We start from the raw sequence: 13,814 nt of genomic DNA, 5'->3' as shown, positions 1-13,814 counted from the left end.
TGATGTAATACATTATCTACTTGCAACTATTCAGGTACACGTGATACTACAAACACCGCCTCATTTAAAACTAAACGAATTATATTTCATAAGACAAATAGTAACCAGCTCATTAGTTACCTATAAAAATAATTATTTAGAATACCATTGGTAGGTGCATTTGATTATGTATGTGATAAAAATTAAAAAAAAAAAGTTTTTTCAAATGTCACTATTATTACCTACGTTAAAGTTTGAGTCACGGTACTTATTTTAATTTTCTACAAGTGTTTGTTCCTATATCAACAGAACTGGGATAAACTTAACGGTGCTTGTTTTAAATCAGAAGAAAAATCATTGATACGTAATGACATGGGGTTCTCGACACGCCATGTTATGAAATTTTACGGGAGGATAAAAAAAAATCACTGCCAGTAGTACCTGTGATTTCTGTCGGTAAATTTGGCAATTGGCTACATTCGTTCACCTGTGATTCACCAGTGGAGTAGATCGTAAAATGTTATTTACCTTGTCGACGGAGTAGGTGGTTTCGGAATCCGTATAAATACACAGCGTCTTCTTCTCCGTTGTAATCTTCATTTCACTTTGACACCGAGTTGTGATTTTTTTTATTTCCCTTCTCCTTGTCCGGTCACGCCTCGGACTTGAAAACACACGGGGCCGCGCCACACCTGGCGGACACGAAACGCACTTTATTTCCGTCAGTCACCGCACGTCGCAGGCTCGCACACACGCACGCACGCACGCATCTCCCAGCCGCGGCCGTCGCTGGCCCATCCAACAACGTGGAATGCGGGGTCTAAACTTTCAAATCGCCACGGAGCGGTTTGGTTTGTTCTTCCCCCCCTCTTCCCCCTCCCCATTCCATCTGGCCGGCCACTCCCCTCCTCCCTCCTCGTCTATAGACGCCATTAGCGTACGAGCGCCTCACTAGCGCTTCCTGGCGGCCGTCCGTCGCACCTGGAGGGGAAGCCTTAATGTTCCTGGGGGAGGGGGAAAGGAGGCCAAACAAAACGTCTAAACTAAACAATTATTTGCACACAGGCGCGTATCAGGATACATTTCGCAACTTATTATTTTACCTTTTTTAAGTTACGTGCACAGTATACCTCACACTATTTATATAAATCCCTCAAACTACTAGAATAAGCACAATACTAACGTACATATAAACACTGCTGACGGTAATGATGACGATGAGATGATGCGATTTCGGCAGGACGATTCTGCAGATATTTACTAACAGTAGCAGAACTAAGATTATTTTGGGGTTGCATATTGAGGTAATTTTTGTAAAGTGTAAGCGGTTTGAGCATAGACTATTTTGAAGCTTAACTTTCAAGATAAAGTCATGGACTAAATGATAATGTTCAGTGACAGCACCTGGACTCATTGCCTTATATGTAACTAAACTGTTAGCATTTATTAGTCACTGATAGTAAAAAGCCTAATGAGTGAGATTCCGAATGAATGAATTCTTTGTTCTTTCTCGAAGTTTAAAATTAACAATAACTGTTCACTCGCAGAAACCGCACACACTTGTCAGTGTTTGAATTTATTTTCTGCCTTCCAAACAAACCAGTCAACGAATTCTTCCTGTCTCTACCTGTATCTACAAACTACCCTCGAAGAATAAAGAAGGAATTCGTTAATGTCGTGGGACGAATTAGGTATATTAAGAAACTATGTTGAAAAGGGTGTTTTTAATTTCTTCTGTAAATATTAGACAGACACATGTAGATCAGTTTTGCAGTTGCAGTTCTGTAAGAAAATGACTTGAGACGAGTAAAATAAAACATAAATATAAAGAAATATTCTAATTATGTTAAACTTGGGTTATGCTATTGTCCTCTTGCTCTACATTATTATAGTGCTTGATTCTTTATTCTTGGTTTGTTATTTAGAATAAAAAAGTACTTTTTTTTTACACAGGAGTATTTAAGTGAAAATTGACAAAGAAATGTCTTGTCGGTACTTCCTTAAAAGAGTAATACCAGAAAAATTATAATTTTTTTACTTGTGGTTGCGTTCTTAAAACTGATATTTAAGGGGGCTGATTAGTTGTGCTGTATGACGGAACGTGGGTTACGCCTTAAAAACGATTACAAAGAGAGATATTCTCTATAAAATGGACTAGGAAATGTGTTGGCCCACAAAATGTTACGAAAGTTCAGAATTTGAACACAGCTTTCAACTTCTAGACACGATTTTGACTCAATTTCTCTATCACGAGGTATCACTACTCAGATTTCTATAACCTTCCAGGCTGACACAAAGTACATAGAATTAGCGTCCTGCAGTATATAAAAAAAAAAAAAAACTTTTTTTTCGCGTGGCTACGTTGCGTATAATTCGCTCATTGGTTTGTTATTGGTTGTTCAAGCTGTTGGGCTAGTGTCTACCTGCGTCACTGAGAAACCTACAAAGATACAAATGTTTTAGAACTATGTTGGCCACGAAATGAGCCATAGCAGTACAAGACAGTCTTAAATGACGTGTATGCCCCAGCTCAGGACAGCGAACTTCGTTAAGAGCCAGCCTTGCTTATAATATTATTAATGAATTAAGTCATTTATGTTTTCCATAAAATAAAATAAAATCCCACGCCGCAATCCAAGGAATTGTAATATTATTGAAACTGTTTAAAATTTAAAAAAAAAATTCACATTAAAACCGGGCTGGGAAGAAACACAAAGTAAATTCTTAGAAATTTGCTGTAATGGGCGACGCAGGGAAAACCTACACGAGACATTTATGTGTCGTAAACAAAGACCTAATGAAACAGCTTCGAGTTTTGTTCAGAGCATAAATCGGGTAACGAGGGTGTTAGGAAACCCCTACCCGGGGAACGAGTTGGTAGAAATAGTGACTGATAATTTTTCGGAGGTGATTAAGCCTTATTGTATTTCAGCCAAACTAAGTTCTTTAAAAGAACTAGAAGAATACGTTCGAGTTAAGGGAAAACGTGTACAAGGGTCAGGTAAAGCAGACAGTGGAAAAACAGGGGCAGTGAAAAATTCTACACAGTATAATGTAAAAGGTTGCTATGTTTGTGGGAAAAAGAATCACTTAGCTCGAGACTGTTATTTCGCGAATCGGGGAGACCGAGGGAGAAGTGATCCCTTACATGACGATAATAAATCATACTTCCTACTTCTCATAAGTAAGAATGAAAGTATGGATGTCTGTAAGACTATTCATCAATCACGTTTGCAATATTGAATTAATTTAGAAGTAGGTAATAGACTTAAAAATAGCTATTCGTTACAATAAGCGCATTTATTTATACCGCATAAACCTTGAGTACGTAATATGTGATAATTATGTTAAATTTACTACCTGCTTCCCAGCTCAATTTGTGCCACATTAAATAAAAATATCCCTTTCGGCAAGGCCTACAGGCCTACGTTGATTTCAAAGTATGTAACTATTTTTCTTCTGGAAATGTTTTGTAAACTTTTATAAACTACCAGAATATTTTAAGAACTTAATGTAGCCGACATAACATCCTAAAAGTTCTTCAATATTAAAAAAAAATAGAATTAACATTTTCTCATATTCCATGCAGCGAAAATATTTAGAATGTTTTTTTTTTTTTTTTTTTTTTTTTTTTTTTTTTAACTTAATGCAACCAGCATTGAATGTCTTAACGAATTTCATATTATGCAATAATTTATGTCATCCAAAAACCATTTTTCATCCCTGGCACTAAAACATGGATCTATAAAAAAATTTGATAAAGTTTTAAGGAAATATTAAGATGTTATTAATAAATTCTGACAAATTTGATACCAAGGAAGTTATATATATTTTTAATTTCAACCCCTGTTTTTACGGCAATAGTTCGTATCATCAAAAATTGTTTCAGCCAAAAGATTCAGATAAAGTTTAGGAGTTTTACAATAAATTATAGTGTAATTGATAATATTTATATTTAAAAAGTAATAACTTCTTTTGTCTTTCTACGCTTGTTATTTTCACCCCTTGCAGTAATGATTTGTTGTATAACATTTACTTCAAATAAAAGTTTTCAACAATATTTAAACAGTTTAACAAAAAGAAAATTAATTAAATTTAATAGAGTAAATGGTATAGAAGTTTTATTTATTTTATTATTCCAAGCCCAGGATTTTTCAACACCTTGCAGTAATGGTTTGTATTTTCAAAAATGGTTTCACATAAAAGATTTCGATAAAAATTATAAGATTTACAAACAATCTAAACGGAATTGATTGTGTACCTGCTAAAGGAGTTAGGTATTTTTTTCAAATTCTAACCCGTCACTTTTTCAACCCACTACAATAATGGTTCGTCTAATCAAAAACAGTTTCAGACAAAATTTTTAGATAAAAAGTATGATATTAATACATAGTTTGTACGAATTTAATGTTGTACCTACGAAGGCAGTAATGATTTTTTTTGTCCTCTCAATTCTTGTTTTTTTTAACCCCTTGCAGTTTTGGTTGGTCGTACCAAAAACATATTCAGACAAAATTTTTTAGTATGACTCCTACGAGTTATAGTATACGTTCAAACGGATGTGATATTTTCCATTTTATGGGAGTTACAGCCTTTTTTTTTTTTTTTTAACCTTCTCCATGTCTACCCCTTTTGTCGGATATTGCCCATTAATGAACTCGAACGAGATTTACCACTACTAGAGTTTATGTATCAGTTAAGAAGTGATTTGTGAAAAATTGCGACAGTTATCGTGTCCACAAATTTGTTATTCATAAACCATATAGTTGACGACGGTTTTGGGGTCTATTGACCATGAAACGAAAGAAAAAAAAAAAAAAATTTTCCGAAAGTCGCACCATAGTAACGGCTACAATGGGTAGTATTTCTTTGAAATCTACCTGAAAGGTTTTAGCATATTGGTAGGGACAGGCATTTTTCGCGAATAAATCTGAACGCCTATTAGACTGCAACAAGGTATGCCCGCACCAGCGGTTTCTTCCTTGCGATTGGCGGCCGTCTGCGAGAGAAGTCGTTGCCTTTCTTGACTGAGCCACTCAGGATGCGTTTGCTTTCTCACTGAATTACTCTGATTGGTGTTGTATTAATCAACATGTACCTGAAAGAAATTCACCCAATCACGGAACACAGACGGTGCTACGGTGTTTTAACTTAAAACTAGTCTCGGAATCTTTTCGCGAAATATGCAAGGCCCTACATATTGGAAATGGCAATGTGTGGTCGCCATCTTGACTCACGCACATGCCGGGCCGGTGTGTTTGCACTTCGCGAGCCAAAGCCGTGTCGCGCCGAACAAGAAGTTCAACGGTCGCCCGCATTCCTGCACTTTAGGTCTCCTGCATCAGCCGGCGCGGCATTGTTCCAAGTTAAGTGTTTAACTGCGCCGTTTGCACTGAGATAAGCGCAAGCTGCCACCGCTGTTTCCTCGCAGGTATTTCAGCTCTTCCAGGAACGTGCCGAGCTCACTGGGTAACTGACGAAAATATGGTCGGACGAACAAAAAAAAAAAAAAAAAAGCCTGGACTTTGTCGCGTTCCCGCCAGCACGCACAAAGGGGGAATAAAGGGCTCCAAGCTTCCCATCTCGTCCAGTGTGAGCAGCTGGCTGATGCGGTGTTGCCACATGAGCATTGTGTGTGTGTGCATCACGTGCCAGTCATCACTACATCTTGACTGTTGCGTATAGATCACTTCTTAGTTCAGATTTAACGGCAGGAATAGACCATTAAAGTTTTCGAGTGCTCAGGTGGTTGGGAGATCAGATGATTTTCCTTTCACCAAGTTGCCGGTGGGTTTTTCTCGGGTAACTATCCTCCCCACCCCCTTTCCCCTCCCCCCCCCCTCACACACACACAAAATCCATTCCGTCAATGCTCCATTTCACATCTCATTTCACATCAGTGTCTATATAATGACCACTATGTCACCAAGAAGTTAAGCCACATAGTTCAACAACTCATTCAATAAAGGTTTCCAGTGCTGGAAATAGTGAGAGCGTTATTTCAAGATTGAATACACACATTTAAAAATCCCTTTTCATCCCATTTTATTCAACTGGTCAGATATAACGTAAAATCATGAGGTTATTGATTTCACAGACCAATGACGGAGTGAAAGGATTAAAATGAATAATTTAATTGCTTCATGGAGGTTTCAGAGCAGACTATCCTTGGCACATATCAAACGAGGCACATTGAAGTTTATTAAATGAGGCTTTCAAGTCACCGACACAAGTATGAGTGGCCTAGAATCTGTTTTGTAACCAACATGAAGCGATAAAAACCAAACAGGTTATCGTATGCAAAACAGGAGAAACATGCGCACCTAGAAACGAGGTGTTATTAACAGTCCCGTCTTTTCCACAAGGGCACACGGGGGCCTCAAAATATCGACATATTCGTTTACACGAAATAAAAAAAAAGAGGATCTCAATTTTTAGTGCAATTTTACTAAGTATTGCCGTTTACAAAAATCTGAGATACAATTTTCTCCGTGAAACTTGCATGTTAATTTTTTGTAATCATTTTGACATCAGGTTGCGGTTGCGACAGTATATGTTCGTCAACTTACTGTCACCTGGACTATCGAGGCAGATGCGGAAGTAAAACTATGTCAACTAGCGGTCACCTACGTAAGCGCTACCTGTAGACACGCACTGTGCATACCTACGCACGCACGTACACACAGATGTCGACTATGAATATTGTCTCAAACATCAATGATTCGTTTATTTAACTTGCTTATTTATCATACTAGCTGCCCGACCCGGCTTCGCACGGTTGTATTAATTGGGGGGGGGGGAAATGAGACCAAATCTCTTATTTACTGTTATAATAAATGAAATAAAATTAAAATTAATTAATTTTGACAAAAACTTAATAGAACATTACACGCAACGTTGTCATGGAGACGAAGTACCCACTGTTTCCCGGGCTTAAACACCAATCAACATTGATAATCAGTTTATTATTAATTATAAATTATTAAGACCATCAATCGAAATAAAAACTATCCTATCTCTCAAGTTGGAAAAAAATTACACAGAAATGCCAATTTTCATCGAAATCGATTGACTTGGTGAAGAGTTCACTGGAAACAAACATCAGGACACTGGATTTATATATATTAAGATATATTATAAAGTATGTTTATTGAAGTGTTGTAAGTAGTTTTGCAGTCTCGTGTGATGTCTGAAATACCATATTTAAGTGGTTCAGAAAAAAAAAGGAAAAACTTTCAAGTTGATGTGGCTGGAACGTATTCCGGTCTTCAGGTAAGAATAAAAGAAAAAAGTGAGTTTGTTATTTTTGTCCCAAGTGCCACACATTCACTGATTTAGTAGGAGCTCAGGCGTCTGGGTGTATTTCATTCAGATTCAGTAGCATACTTCCCTTTCATCCTAAATTTGTTCAATTTATTTTCGGGTTCAAACAATCGATTGAAATTTTTGACAGAATTTTTTAGGTGCAAATAAAGTTCTGAAGTCTCTCTCTCTCTCTCTCTCTCTCTCTCTCTCTGAAACCAGATGGTTTGCGCGTGCTGATGCTCTTAATGTTTTGCAAAATGGTTATAATTATATTTCTGAAGCTTTTACACTAATTGCCAGAAACACCGATCAACCAGGAGAAACAAGAAACAAGGCTCAATGAATTACAAATATATATATATATATATATATATATAAAAAATAAAATTGGAGACCATTCCCATAACGGATATAAGAAATGACCTTTTGGGAACCATCAATAAATAAAGCATAATTTTACCGAATAATACCATGACAATGGACGTTGCAACAACACTTTTTGCATCTCTTGCCGGTTATATCAGTAGCGCAAGCAGTAATTTCAATCAGTGCGTTTCGGCTGCCAAAGAAAAAAATCAAAAATCCATAAAGATAATTCTAAAAAATAAAAAAAAATTAAAAAAAAAAAAAGAATTCGCAGCACACGCATCACATTTTTGCAAGGCCCATCTCAGACTGTACAGTTGAATGGCAAAGAAAAATTGCATACAAAACATTTCTTTCTATAATCGACACATTGGATGTTCATTTATACCAACGTTCGGAATCATACAAGGAAGTTAACGAACACTTTAGTTTTCTATCTCAGTTTAAAACAATCGATTATGATCAGTTGACAAATAAATGAAAATAATTTGCAGAATTCAATCACTAATGAGCTCAAATCAGGACGTTTTCATTTAAGGCAGTACTTAAAAAACCTTGCAAATGAATCGGGGGGCTTGAGTATCCAAGCCTTATACATTATAATACAAGCAGATAAATTTGACTGAATTTTCCCGAATGTGATAGTTACTAAAATTATATTCCTTTGCTTAATGGTAACCAACTGAAGTGAAAAGCTCTCATTATCACAGCTCAAAAAAAAAACAAAAAAAAAACGACTGTGTTATAAGAACGACTAACTAATCTGTCAATCATGTGCATAGAAAGTGATAGCCTTCAACAATTAGACTTTGAGGACATAATAGAAGATTTTGTACAACAGAAATCCCGGAAGAAACCATTATCACAAACGCAAGTCCAATTCTCAAAACAGTAATCACTTCACTTATAATTGATTTGTATAGACCTAACCATAATAACCAATAACTAGAGACCTGCAAAATTCGCGGTTTCGATGGCCTTCGGGATTGACTGCACATACCCCTGTGCACTCGGGCAAATAATGCAAGTTCATTGGCTGCCGACTTGTAAGTCGTCTCAGCTGGTTTGTCTGTAATTCGATTCTTCTTTGGTTGAGGTTTTATAACTGGTTGAGATTCGTCCAGATGAATAGTAAGCCAATAGCAAAATTATCTAAGAGGTATATGTGTTTGAATTCCAGCCTATCACCGAATGAATCCGCGAATTTTGCAGGTCTCTACCAATAACGTCACTAAATAAAAGTGCGTATTGATGTTTTTATTAACTTTTTTTATTTTCTAAAAGGACCCCAAACTCTGTTTGCCCGGGGAACCCTGCATGGCCTAAGACGGTCCTGGTTATTAAACAAAAACTACATGGACGGTTGTAATTTTAGTGTAAAAATCTCTATATTCATACAGAGGTTTGTCAATTCAATCAACGAACTTTTGAAAAACTTTCATGCTAGTTATTATATTAAAAAATAAAACTGTTCTCGCAACAGTAACATGCAGCAGTAATACTGGAGATTGGATGATTATGAAAACATCAATAAAGTTCAAGAAATTTTTGATTGATTAATTGATTCGTTACACTCGCATTTAGGCTTTCACCCAACTTGCGGTTAGTGATGGGCCAGTATTGATATTTACTGCTAAACCTTCGCTTAGCCACATGTTCCTGTGCTTACTCCTACAGTCAATACTGGTGTCATTTGAAATTAATCAATCAAATAACAAAATATATTTTTGTTCTCTGTAAGAGTGAAGTTAAGGTATTCTTACTTTTTACGTAATTAAATTTAGTTTTGTAACTAAAAAGGTTTTGCTTTGTAGGGGAGACCGGGGCAAGTTGACGATGTTAAGCTTTGAAATGGCCTTTAACAGATAAATAAGCATATATAATATCTAATTTGGTACCAATACGAAGTACATACTCATTTCTACCTAAATATGTAAAAAGGTTGTATTACTTTGCGTAGTTCCGAAGTTATTGACAAGAAACCAATTAGTTAGCACATTCGTCATCTTGCCCCAGGAGTGGGGTAAGTTGACGAACCTATTGGGGTAAGATGACGAAACCAAAATATATATATTTATGGACAAAGTAAACAATAGTTTTATAGATATCCTACACTAAACAACGTGCAGGATGTAAAGAAGATATAATGTAACATATTTGAACGACTTTGATATAATTCCTTGACTTCATAATTGGAAAAGTTTTCGTGCCACCACTCAGAACATGTGGAACACTGAATCCAGTCTTCATTTGGAGGTTCCACGTAAACTTCTTCACATGCAGGGCAATAAACTCTATTTAGGCTTTATGGTTTTGCTACAGAATGATCAGAGCTTTGTTTTTCAGTTTTCTTAGTTTTTCTTTCATTTTTCTTCTCTTCATTCTGCTTCTTCTATCTATCTCTTCGTCACTCCAACGCCTCCTTTCCGTTTTCCGCTTATAATATGCCTAGGCATCTACAAAAAAATCAAACAAAATTGTTACGACTATTAACACAGGAACTATTTATAATATTTTATAATTTCATTATTATTTTTATTTTACTTAAATGTTCGTCATATCTGTACATCATTGGTTTAAATAACACATATAATACAAAATAATGCTCACACTGTCATTATCTATGGCAAGTTGACGATTGCAGGGGCAAGATGACGAATTCGTCATCTTGCCCCCGTCAACTTGCCCCAGCAGCCGTATTTTTGCTTTACCAAAATCACGAACAACATTAACAAATTTTCTTCAACAATCTATACACTAAAATACTCCCAAAAGTTAGCATTTCATTTTACATATATAAACATTTAAAACAAATGGACTCTTTTCTCGTAATAGCTTAACATACGTACCTTCAATATTACAACAATGGCTCACGAAACAGACTGCCTCTCAAAACTGCCACATTCAAACTGACTGGAAAATTCCGCTGCACCTGCCTAGTAGGTGCAGATGGTGACACACAAGGTCACAGGTGCGCCTACCGTCTATCTGTGTTTCTGGATTAGTTACATACGATTCGTCATCTTACCCCGTTCGCCAACTTACCCCGGTCTCCCCTACATTGTTTATCAGGAGTACTGCCGTAGCACAAACAAAAATTATTTTATTAAATGGTGTTAGTTGACATGTGACATTGAGATTAATTATTTTGCCTTTTTTTGTGTGTTACTTGGTTATGATAAAATCTTTCACAGTTCCCTAAAATCCTATTTTACTTTAAGTGATACACATTCTGATACTCCCAAACAAACAAAAAAATTCAGTGTGATGCCATTAGCAAAGCTCACGAACAAAATACTTAAAAATATATATATATATATTTTACCAATTCTCACTGCGAAAACTGTGAAGGTTAAACATGTCGTCATCTAAATATTAAAACGAACTGCATGACATAATTTAGAAACTAACTTGTATATATGACTGAATGATTCAATGGTTTACTCAGCACAAACATAATTTGCGGTCATTAATCTGCGAGCAACGAACGATTCTCCCTCAACTGTATAAATATTTATTCATCTTACTTTTTGACGTGACAACGTCTAATAAATCGATGAACGCCGGCTGCACGCACGAAAAAGTGTCCCGTTACGCACATTGTCCCGTTACGCTGTGTGCCGTTACGCTAATTGTACGCTTGCGTCGCATCTATCTCTCTTCCACTCGATTGGAACAACCATCGATTTGACTTTTTCGAGGCACATTAAACTTGAAACACTCCCATTCGTTTCCTATTTTTCCTATCATCGTCCTATCCTTAACAGAATAACACAGATTGGAAGAAGTTAAATAGCAAACATGTATAAAAGTTATGGTTAAAATAATCTCTTCGTTAAAGAAATAAACATAATTTCAATAAATGAGTGCAAATAAAATTAAATGTATCAATTAAATTGTAGATTTCATTTCACTCCTTCTTTGTATCCATACGAAATAGTGATGATTAAATAAAAATTATTCAATTTTATTCATAAAAGTATGCAATCATTTCATCAATGTTTCGTTATGACGTTGTCACGTTAAACTATCGTCCGTAAACTGACTTTACAGACAACCAAATTTTTTTAATAATTTTTTTCTACAAATTTGCATGTAAAAAGTGAAACCAAACAAGGAGGAAACCACTGCGAGGACAGAGTGGGGAAACTGGTGGAGTCATGCCACGCGCGAGGATGTGGTGTCGGTTATCTGCGCGTGTTCCTCGAACCCGGCGGGCGAGTTCTGGAGCGTCCACCGCGCATGCGCACGTCCTGCCCGCCGCCGTGACGTCACGCGCCCGGGGGGGGGGGGGGATGACAGCAGCCACGTTCCCGCGAATGGGCCCGGCCTTTGAGTAAACAAACAAGCGACGAGCGGCACACATTCTGCAGCGGGCGCGGTGACGCATCTCTGCTCCCGGCAATCGAGGTACAGTGCTCAGGTTTATACGCACAGCAAAAACAAACAATTATTGTTGTTCCAAAATTGAACAGCTTGTTTATCCTTGTCTTCAGCGCGCACAGTTGGCACACAGAGACAGGAAAATTAGTGCATTAATTTCGTGATAGGTTAAGGCTCGGCCTTAGGCACAAGTTGGTTATTTCATTTTTTTGTCATTCTTATTAATTAAAGTATTTTCTGTAAATTTATTTCGCTAGCCCTCTTCCTTTTTTTTGCACACTAAATTAATATTAATTTATTTTGAGGAAGTTATATTTTACCGCTATTATATAATATTTAACAAATAACTGTGGAGAAAATTTGAGACGATACATAAAATTCAAACGAGCTAGCGTGATAAATTTACAGAAAAAGCCTTCAAATTATAGAAATGACAAGAAAATTAAATAATCAACTTGAAGTGTGAGAACGAGCCTTAAATATGTATAGGCCTACCTTTTTTCTTTGTATTGTCTGACAGTGTTTAACCCTAGTATAAGAGACTGTAGTGGCATCTGCCGTTGAAATCGAACACACGAATTTTTCCATCCTCTAGTTATAACAATCGCAAGGCACATAATTATAAGCCGGAGTTTCAAGGTAAATCGTTTGATATCTCGTGAATGGTAGGTACGTATACATACTTACTAAGTCATTTTACTACAATATCATTAAAAATTTCAACAAAAACGTAAATCGGTTTTAATGTTGAATGTAAACAAACGCACGTGCCATTGTTTGCATCAGCTGACTTGGGTAGCTCTTCCGCCGGCAAATCACAAGTCATTGATGGGAACAAGCGCATTATACGTCCTCGCTAGTCTATGGAACCAGCTGAAGACTTGTCGTTGCCAGGAGGTGCCGTGTATGAATACCGCGTGAAGCTGATTGAAGCATCGTGTTTGAGGGACATTTGAACACAGGGTGGAGTGTGGTGTTTCCGTTCAGTTTTAGGGGAATGAATGCTGTATGGCGACACTGGGCTGGAGCGAGTAAAATCGGACACGAATTGTGTTGTCACGCTTGGACTAATAATCGAACGGACCGTGGAGTCGCTCCAATATGGCACCAGACTAAGTCGTTCTAACGTGTGTCCGTGAATTTAACAGGAAACAATATTTTTAAATTATAAAAAACCCGTTCTTACGTTTCAACAATTCAACTCGCACGGTGACTTCATAGGATTGAACCGACTTGCCACAAGGAATCAATTTTCTGCCGTTCAGTAAAAGTTAGTCAACTTTTTATTGAAAGCATGTTCTCGTGAAACGATTGTCTTTCAATTCACTAAAAATTAAAGTTGATCAATTAAAACCTTTCATGGGAACCATGCTGTTTATTTCATTTTCTTGTTTTTTTCCCCTCTTATGTGAGCGCTTCACCTTTCAAGTTATCATGATAGCTTTGGTGAATTTTATGTTTTATCTCAAATTTTCTCAACAGATAATTACTAAATATTATCTAATAGCGGTAAAAAAAAAAAAGGCACGCGAATAATTATAATTATGATCATTTTCGTGGCTTCTTCGCGGAGCTCAAAAAAATATCTGATGAGAAAATTTGTGACCCATCAACAGACGAAGCAGTCTTTCGTGATAAATTAAGATAAAAAAATGCCTAATTAATAGTAACGACAGGAAAATTAAATAACCAACTCAGTGTATGGACAAAGTTCGGGCCCCTTCTACCATAATATCTCAGCAGAAAATTTTATTTGTAAATGTGACGATTTTTCGTTTCTT

The 13,814-nt window shown here is 36.6% G+C and overlaps 2 protein-coding genes across 2 annotated transcripts in view; one reads left to right on the top strand and one right to left on the bottom strand.

The window, feature by feature from the left end:
- The window catches only part of LOC134541984 (uncharacterized), a 90,253-nt gene extending 89,444 nt beyond the window's left edge, over nt 1-809 (bottom strand). The window contains exon 1 of the mRNA XM_063385758.1: nt 508-809. Within this exon, the coding sequence (XP_063241828.1) occupies nt 508-579 (72 nt within the window). The 5' untranslated portion in view covers nt 580-809. The remainder of the gene's footprint in view (nt 1-507) is intronic.
- A 1,261-nt stretch (nt 810-2,070) lies between these two features.
- LOC134541833 (CIMIP2 protein CG18335) overlaps nt 2,071-13,814 on the top strand; it is a 58,105-nt gene continuing 46,361 nt past the window's right edge. Inside the window, exons 1-2 of the mRNA XM_063385528.1 lie at nt 2,071-2,080; nt 11,988-12,060. Of these exons, the coding sequence (XP_063241598.1) occupies nt 2,071-2,080; nt 11,988-12,060 (83 nt within the window). The remainder of the gene's footprint in view (nt 2,081-11,987; nt 12,061-13,814) is intronic.

This window comes from Bacillus rossius (genome assembly GCF_032445375.1).
Source record: "Bacillus rossius redtenbacheri isolate Brsri chromosome 4 unlocalized genomic scaffold, Brsri_v3 Brsri_v3_scf4_2, whole genome shotgun sequence".
Lineage (NCBI taxonomy): Eukaryota > Metazoa > Arthropoda > Insecta > Phasmatodea > Bacillidae > Bacillus > Bacillus rossius.
This window is presented reverse-complemented; position numbering and strand designations above follow the sequence as displayed.